This window comes from Zea mays, chromosome 9 (genome assembly GCF_902167145.1).
Source record: "Zea mays cultivar B73 chromosome 9, Zm-B73-REFERENCE-NAM-5.0, whole genome shotgun sequence".
Taxonomy (NCBI): Eukaryota; Viridiplantae; Streptophyta; class Magnoliopsida; order Poales; family Poaceae; genus Zea; species Zea mays.
Window position 1 is genome coordinate 152,362,548 of NC_050104.1, and position 9,414 is coordinate 152,371,961.

General features: G+C 54.7%; 1 protein-coding gene across 1 annotated transcript; it reads right to left on the minus strand.

Annotated features, from left to right (window-relative positions):
* Nucleotides 1-4,465: 4,465 nt before the first annotated feature.
* LOC103639428 (probable inactive receptor kinase) lies at nt 4,466-9,019 on the minus strand. Its single transcript, XM_008662171.4, has 2 exons — nt 7,213-9,019; nt 4,466-5,350 (listed from the first exon to the last, which is right to left on the minus strand). Exons 1-2 carry the CDS (start codon nt 8,612-8,614, stop codon nt 4,734-4,736), a joined length of 2,019 nt encoding a protein of 672 aa, XP_008660393.1. The 5' UTR covers nt 8,615-9,019; the 3' UTR covers nt 4,466-4,733.
* Between the last annotated feature and the right edge of the window lie 395 nt (nt 9,020-9,414).

A 9,414-nucleotide genomic window follows, 5' to 3' on the forward strand; every position in this document is an offset into this window, starting at 1 on the left:
ACAGCTGCCGTGAGGGCCCCCGATGCAGTACGGCTGGCGAAGTCAGCCACCTGCAGAGCACACGTAAGGCCATTGACGTAAAAAAAGAAAAGAAAGGGGGGAGAGACCATAGCTCAGCGGACCTGGCTCAGCGCCTCCGTCGCCTGACTCAGCGCCTCCGTCACTCCCTTCAGCCGGCGGGTCGCCACGCCCGCCTCGTCCCTGACCAACGCGAGGGCCGACACCTCGCCTTCGGCGCCAAGCGCCTCGCCCCTCGCCTTCGGCACCATGACGGCCGTCGCGATCGCCGCGCTAGGCGCAGCTATAGCAAGCTGGCCCTCGCCCGGCCCTGCAACGCGTCAACAAATTAAAAAAATATATAAATAACAATAATAGGCCAGCGACTTACCACCAAGATAGTCGTCCACAGTAATATCGGTGCCGAAGTCGGCAACGCGTTTGCCCGACAACGACAACGCTTGGGCCGCCTTCGAAGCCTCCGCCACTCCGCTGGCCGGCGGCACCACCCTCGTTGACTTGGAGACTCCGGCGCCCGCCGTCGCCTCCGGCGCCTTGCTAGGTGCAGCGGCGCCCGCCTTCGCCGCCAGCGGCGGCTTGCCTCCGCCGGAGGCCGCAGCCTTCGGAGCCCCCCGCGGCCTCTTCGGCCTAGCTTCATGCAACCGGACAGTCGCCTGGCGTTTTTGCGCAGCACCTTGGCGATCCTTGTCCATCACTGCCCACACAACAGCACCGATATTTCGCCCGTAAGGAAAAACTCTCCACCGATGAACCATACGAGATGTAAAACAGTCCTCCTCAGCCGCGCAGGGGATAGGAACATTTCTAGGCCAGCAGCCCCCGGTAACCCTCAGCATCCGAGCTGAAGACTCCCGGAGCTCGGGCGAAGACATCCTTTCCCCCGGGGCCGCACACGTCCTCATCAATTCTCTAGCAAAACTGTCAGACACCCCAAGTCCTCCCATCGCAGTACCTAATTTTCTCTTTTTCGAGGAAGGGGCGGCCGCCGGCGCAGGGTCGTCTCCAGTCTCCACCGCCGGTTTCTTCCCACGGCGGTCCGCTTCGTCTTGACCGGGATAGCCGTCGTACGGCAATTGATTTAATTCGAAGACCCTGTTCAAACGGTCATTTGACCCGCGGATATCAAAGCTGCGCTGGCCTTCCGTCCTCGGCACGTAACGTCCCACGAGCCGCACCGCCAGGTCCTCCGCATCACGCACAAAGGCGGCCGGGTCGCGGTTTCGCAAATTCAGTGCGAAGGCAGGACTTCGCACCACCCTTCCTCCGTGAAAAGGCATCTGGCGAGGGCACACTTCGCCCAACGCCCAGCCGTGCGCCAACGGCCAGACCCCGTACGCCACGAACTCTTCAACTAAATCACGCCCACTGCTCTGACCGGCGGCGCACCGAAGGGCCCCTTCGTCTGCATCCTCTTCTGCCACTTCAAAGGGCGGATACGCAGAGTAATAATGAGAGCACATCTCAGACACGGGGAGTCCCTCATGGCCTTCGACAGCACCCTCAGCAACGTAAAACCAAAATTCATTCCAATTGCCCCACTTGTTGCGGGCGCACGGAACCAACTCCACTACTGGCATTGTGGTCTTGCCGGTCTTCGGCGTGAATGTGCATGACCCAAACTGGGCGACTCCGTCCCCAACCATCCTCTTCTGCCAATGCAAACAATAATTCTTCGCAAAAACCTCAACCGACGGCTGTCCGCCGTACGAAGTCGTCGCCCAGACATACTTCGCCAGCGCCACCATGGCATTCGGTGTCAGCTGATGTATTTGAACGTTGAATCTACGCAGGACTTCGCCAACAAACCGGTGCGCAGGCAAGCGGAGACCGGCGGCGAAGAACGCCTCGAAAACGACCAACTCACCCTCCGGCTCGGGGACTTCCTCCGTCCCCGGAGCACGAGCAACTCCGCCGCCAAAGTAGCCCAACCGCTGCATATCTTCAACGCGGGCTGACGTCATCCGTGACACACCAAAATCAACAGAGTCGCCGGCGCGCAACTCCTCCACCATCAAGCTACTCAACGTCTCCTCAGACGAGGCGGCCGCCGGCGGCGTGGTGTCGGCGGAAGAAGAAGAGGACGACATTGCTACGTACCGTCGGCGGCGGCGGGCGGTCTGCTTCACTCGAGCCAGATCTCCGGCGATCAAGAGCACGGCGGGCAGACGAGCAGCAAGACGGCGGGCGGCTAGGGTTTTCGCGGAGCGCGGAAGGCAAAGTTCAAAAAGCACCGACCCCCGCCCCCTTTTATAGGCAGGGCGCGGCTCTTCGGGAAACCCGCAATCCGACAGGGCGCGGCGCTTCGGGAAACCCGCAATCCAACAGTACGCCGTCCATCAACGGTCACATCGAAAACCCCCGCGGAACCACTTCGAGCGAGGGCAGCGTCTCCGCCATCTAGCGACGTCTTCGGCACCATGTGACTTTGTCGAACTGGTCCCTCGGAGGGCAAATGTTGGGGCGAAGGCAAAGACGCCACCCTTCGCTCGTCGCCTTTCGCTACAGTCGCTGGTTTGACGAAGACAAAACGGGCAGGGACACCCTTCGCTTCATTCAGCACCAGACGAAGGCCAGCAGTGACGTCTCCCCGCAGCACGGCCTCGTCCTGCTCTAAGGCCCACGTGTGATCTGGCCCATTGTAACGGGCCCCGCGTGGCCGCCTTTGTGTTACGGGCCTAGTTTGTAAAGGCATTCTTGTAATTACAGCTTGTAACCCTGCTTTATGGGAATATTCTGGGGATAAACTAGGTGTCTGAGGGCACATGCGTCCTTAACACTAGGCGCTGGGCACTCAGCTACCTATAAATACCTCCGCACAGTGCCCGTGAGAGGCTAGAACAACAGAGCTATTGCCCCCGTGCGCGTAACCCTGTTGTCACCACCGTTCACCCTTGTTGGCTTCCTTGCTGCTGAGAGCAAGTTCCAACAGTTGCTTCTTGGTGAAGACCGGGCCTCGGGCGAGCCGAAGGTGTGTCCGTTGCTGGAGGGGGGCCTCGGGCGAGACGTAGATCCTCCGGGGTCGGCTGCACTTGCCCGAGGCTGGGCTCGGGCGAGGCGTGATCGCGTCCCTCGAATGGACCGATCCTTGACTTAGTCGCACCCATCAGGCCTTTGCAGCTTTGTGCTGATGGGGGTTACCAGCTGAGATTTAGGAGTCTTGAGGGTACCCCTAATTATGGTCCCCGACAATATTCAACTTAATAGTCCTCGTCGAAACACTAGTATATCAAACAACAATAGATTCGATAGTTTTCACATATGCCTTAGACTTATGGGGATTATTGTAATATAATTTCTCTTGGGCCTAATTAACTTCAAGGCCCATATAGAATACTAACCGTCAAAGAAACATTAATCCTGCATTGCTAACTGAAAGAAAGGTCAATCAACTTAAATGGCGTGGTTTGATGGCTATCTATTGAGAAGTTGACTGTTGGGAAGGCGAAGCCACACACGCTGCGTGTGTGACGAGCCGAGCGGTGGCATGCAGACTTGAGTTGAGTCAATCTGATAAAATAAGGCACATCTCTGCTCCTACGCACACAGACAGAGGGCAGAGTAAGCAGGCCTCCAAAACCATTGACACGTAGACATCGTGCACGAAATAGACGATCGAAATAGGCACATTTCTGCTGGTCGCGACTGTTTCATCTACTTCTCACGATGTTCGGGACTGTACTGCATCAACGCTAATCGGCTACATTAGCTAGCTGCAATACGATCATGTCGCGACTGTTTCATCTACTTCTCACGATGTTCGGGACTGTAGTGCATCAACGCTAATCGGCTACATTAGCTAGCTGCAATACGATCATGTTGACTGATCGGAGCAGAACATCGTCTCTAATGCCATCATCTCCTGTTCATTTCTTTTTCTTCTACTACTTCATGCATGCGAGTTCTTATTTGATATATATGAACTCTAAGTTATAAAATATACAATAATACAGATCACATATGTTATATTTTTATTACACTTTGTGGATTAAATTGTGTCTGAAATTCGCACAAAGTTCAACAAGACATCCTATCATTTTCACAAGTGACTGCAGAAGTGCAGATTAACACAACTCCACACGCAATCACAGGTCTCTTTCTGCCATTTTACTTCAACAACACTCGTAAATAAAACCAACCAGATTTCACAGGCTACGAACGCGACGCCATTAGCAGAGCTTTCATCGGGAGGCACAGGCAGCAATCTTCTCAACCGGAAAAGGAGCTACCCCATAGGTTAATCACGCTAGATCGAGAATGGCCAGGCCAACAACCATCACCTCCCCCTAACAACCAAGACAACAGAGGTTGTTGATGTGAAGCAAGACTTGGCAATGAAAGCCGAGCTACCATGGTCCAGGAACGATTCGTTTCATTTCGCGCGTATTTTTTTAGTAGAGCAAACAATACAGCACTAGTGCAGCTGGCAATGGTGCTGGTCTTAGATCGCTACAAGTAAGGCATCACCAAATGTTGCTTTCCAAGAATAAAAGAGTACAGTGACATGTGCTATAGAATAGAATCATCAAAGCCCGTGAGAAAGAGGCCAAAAAAAAAGATAAAGAAGAGAAGAAAAAGAGAAAAAGCATACATGCACAAGTTGCTGATGTGAAGCAAGAGCAATATCGATCCATGCAAAGAACTAAGCAATTTTCATTCACTGAGATTGACACAGTACGTGTGATGGTGGATCAGGGGAGGAGCTACTGCTATGGCGGTTATAGAGATGGCTCGTCGCCTTCGGCGCTGTCGGCCACCTGCCGGTCGCCGAGGCTGGAGCGGCGGATCTCGTCGATCCGCGTGGCCACCTCGGACATGGCGGGCCTCCTGTCGGGGTGCTGCGCGGAGCAGTCGATGGCGAGCTGGAGGAGCTGCACCATCTCCTCCTCGACGTTTTGGTACCTGAGGAGCTCCTGGTCGAACACCTCGGCGGTCCACTCCTCCCGCACGACGGACTGCACCCAGCGCGGCAGGTCGAGCCCCTCCTCGTTGACGACGGCGTGCGTGGGCGCCTTCCCCGTGAGCAGCTCCAGCAGGAGGACGCCGAAGCTGTAGACGTCGGCCTTCTGCGAGACGCGGCGGATGTCGGTGACCTCCGGTGCGCGGTAGCCGGACACCCTGGTGGGCGAGAAGGAGGGGCCGACGAGCGTGGGGAGGCCGTGGTCCGACACGCGCGCCTCGTAGTTCTTGGTGAGAAGGACGTTGGAGGACTTGATGTTGCCGTGCGACGCCGTGGGCCCCGTGGAGTGGATGTGCGCCACGCCGCGAGCCGCCGCCAGCGCGACCGCCGACCGCGTCTCCCAGTCCAGCGGCGTCCGGCCGGAGGCGCGGTTCCCTGCGTCACACCAAGAGGAAGAAACATAACATAACCACGAGATCGGCACCACGTCACAGGAATGTCAGCTGCTCGATAAAATTCACGGTCGATGCCAATTACTGCGGCGCGTACAGATTGCTTCGGTTACACGTCTCACGCACCCGGTGCCATCTGGCCGGCGGTCCGGACTTTTTGAATGGATCTTTAAAATCCCGTACGTACGCGAGGCTAATAATTGGCGCGGGAAGAGAGAGGAAGGAATCCCGAGGAAGACCTGGAAGAGGAACAGTGGCGCCAACTAATGTCACATGGATCAGCGAAACTACCCTACCCGGCCCGGCCTGCAACTCCGGACACCGGCTCACATGCGCAACTTGGCTTGAGACTTAGTGTCATTTAGGTTTATGGCTAAATGTGACACACTTTGACTAAGGTTAATCGTTCGAATTGAATAAATAACTTTAGACAGAAAATTTAGACAAAGTGTGGTAAGTTAGGGCCTGTTTGTTTACCCCCAGATTATATAATCTGGATTAAATAATCCTAAGAGGCAAACAAACAATCCAGCTTATTTGTCCAGATTATATAATCTAACCCCTTGGATTATGATAATCCATAAGCAAGTGAGGAGGTGCTTATTTCAGATTATTTTTTCCCACTTCCTCACTACCCTTTCAAGTTTCTTAGAAATTACCCACCATTACCATTATAATCTGGGTAAACAAACAGGCCCTTAGCTGCATTCTTGTCTTCCTCATATAAAAGAATCCTATTAACAACTCAAATAATCTGGGTAAACAAACAGGGCTACTCAGATTATATAATCCAGATTATATAATCCTCCAAAAATAATCTAGATTATATAATTCATGGGGGTAAACAATCAGGCCCTTAGTCAATGAACCAAACATGCACCGCGACGAATCTCTTGTTGATTCAGAGCTCAGTATTTACGACCATACTCGGCAGACCGTGTATATGACAATAAAAAACATTGTTTTGTATTATAAATTGTAATGTTTATAGAGTTTAAAAAAATATAAGATGATTCAGTATATTATTTATCTTACTCTCTATTTTAAATTTCACTCTGTAAACTAGTATGTAGTATAAAACAGTGTTTTGCAGGTCCATTTATTATATGTTTGGTTTGATATTAAATTAGGATGAGACGGAAACGACACCGTCCCCTCGCTTTTTTGAATCACACCGCCATTAAAAAGTCATCAGGTGTTTACGTCGCTCCCATGTAACTCTCAACTAAGCACTATAAAAATTATGGCCGCTTTCTTCTATCCTTACTCATACATCTAACCAAAGACACATTTATACGGTCCTATGGAATGGAAGCCTTCGTATAAAAAAGTGTTCAAAGGACAAGCAAGACCGGAGTGGGTGGGTGGCTCGCCTCGAATTGACCAGTCATGGTTATCATGTCTGGCCTTAAACTAGTTTATATTATGGCTAGCTGCCAATGCCGCTATAACCAATTGCTAGCAAGCGGTTGGTTCGTTCGCAGCGACACAGCAACTACGCCGCGCCATGGCTGGCATGACGGAAAACAAGCAGCACCCCCCGGGGGGGCGGGGCTCGGTTGCAAGGGGACCGGATGCCGGATGGGGCTAGGCCGGCAACCTGGGCCAGCGAATTGATTGAGGGCCGCCACGAATGCGGACCAAACCAAACACCGGGCCCAAAGTAGGAGAACGGGATGGACGGATTTTTCTGCCTCCTTTACCTGTCACAGAATATTGCCAGGCTGTGTAATGTGTATGGCGAAACGATCGTCCTTGCCCAACCCACCCGGCACCCACCGACAGTACGGGGTAACGAACTCGTCAGGAAGAAACGGTAAAAATGGTGGAAGGGGGAATTTTTACCGTGCAGCAGGGCGGAGAGGCTGCCCATGGACATGTAGTCGTATACGAGGAGCTTCTCGTCCTTGCTGAAGTAGTAGGCGCGGAGGGGCACCACCAGCTCGTGCTGCACTGCGCCTATGACCGCGATGCGCTCCCGGAACTCAGGCTCCGGGAGGTCCACGTCCTTGAGCCGTTTCACCGCCACGGCGGACCCGTTCTCCATCACCGCCTTGTACGCCGTCCCGAACGCGCCCTTCCCCAGCACCTCCGCTGAAGCGCGCAGCAGGTCCTCGAGGTCGAACGGCGGGGCCGCCGCCATGGGGCCGAAGAAGATGAGCTTCTTGGACCCGGTCGACCCGCCGGTCTTCGCTGCCGCCGTAGCGGCGGCGGCGGCGGCGGCAGGAACTGCCATGGCCGCCGCAGAGCCGTTGTGGCTGCCTGCGCCACCTGCTGATGCTGAGCCGTTCTGTCCCTTTGGCTCGACATCCATCGGCCCCATGCCGAGTTCCTGCCCCTTCTCCACCGCCGCCGCCGACCGGGGCGCGCTAGACCTCTTCCGGCAGAGGAAGAAAAGCAGGGCGAGCAAGAGCAGCACGCCGAACACGGAGCCGATGGCAATGCCAGCGATGGCGCCGCCGGAGAGCTTCTTCTTCTTGCCGCCACCGACGTCGGCTGCGCCGCCCGCGCCTGGCTGCGACTCCGGCGACCCGGCCGCCGTGGGCGCGGACTCGCCGGGGCACAGGCCGAGTGGACCGCCGCAGAGGCCCGTGTTGCCTAAGAACGAGTCTTTCGGCATCTTCCGGAGCGTGTTGGGGATGGACCCGTTGAGCTGGTTGTACGACACGTTGAACTGCTCCAATGCAGGCAGCTGCAGCTTTGGGATCTCACCGGTGAAGCTGTTCCCGTCCATGTACAGCGTCCCGAGGCGGATCAGCTTGTTGAAGTCCGGCGAGATCTTGCCGCTGAACTTGTTCCCTGCGATGTCCAGCCTCACGAGGTTCTTGAGCTCGAACAGCGACGCTGGGACCTCGCCAGAGAAGCTGTTGTGCTGGAAGTAGATCGCCCGGAGCTCGGACAGGCGGGAGAGGTCGTCGGGGATGGGCCCCGTGAGCGCGTTGTACCGGAGGGACAGCGTGCGGAGCGCCGACAGGTTGCCGAGCACGCCCGAGGGGAGGTTGCCCATGAGCCCGGCCCCCGGGAGGCGGAGCTCGACGACGCGGCCGCTCTCGCAGGTGACGCCCTGCCACTGGCACGTGGGCGTGGTGCTGTTCCACGATGGCAGCGCGGAGCGGCCGACCGCCGAGCGCAGCGCCTGCAGCGCCTGTGCGTCGGTGTTGAGGTCATCGGCAGAAAGGGCCGGCAGGGCGGCGGCGAAGAGCACCAGGACGGCCAAGCCCGCTGCCGGCGCCGGCATTGCGGCCATCGCCGGCGGGGACTGGGGTCAGGGTGAGCGGGTGGGTAGGTGAGAGCACCTTAGCTCAGAGGCAGCACTATCATGGATGGGGCTGCTTGTGCGGAGAGTACTAGAAGCTGTAGAAATAGAGTGAGCAGGGAATCTTGGGATATAATGGCAGATTTGGGAGGTGGAGGAGCTGATTAGGGTGGGATTAGGAGGGCTGATTGTCTTAACGCCTGGACTGATTGCTTTAATGATAGCCGGTGCAGGTGGCTCTTACTGGAGCCTGGTTGGAGGGTTTTCGCTTTCCATCCAAAGATACTGTGTGTGTGCGCTGTGGCCTGTGGGTGGGGGTTGAAACTTGAAAGGGCAACATGGCAGGTGTTCTGTTTTTAAGGCTGTATGTGGGACCGGCTGGACAGGAGCAAGGGCAATTATAAGTTTCCTCATGATTTCAGTTTTGAAAAAACATGGGTTATGGTAGATAAGTTGAGCGGCCACCGAGACATTCAAAATTCTTCAAATTTTTTACCCTGCTGCTACTCCTATTGAGTTGCCAGTCTATATAGAGTTTGCTACAATGCACTTGACAGAGAAATTTCCTATGTAAATACATCATGTTCGCTTGACTTAAATTCGTAAAGACTTATATTGCTTATATAGTGTTTTGTCTTTATGGGTTGTAACTGCAGCAGTTCGAACAGTTGGCTTTAATTCAAAGCGAAGAGTCCATTCTTTCGTTTTTGTTTAAGTGGTTAAGGTGGTCTATAGCATCGTACATATGATAGTGTAAAGTATGGTTACTAATGAAATTGACAGTAAGATGA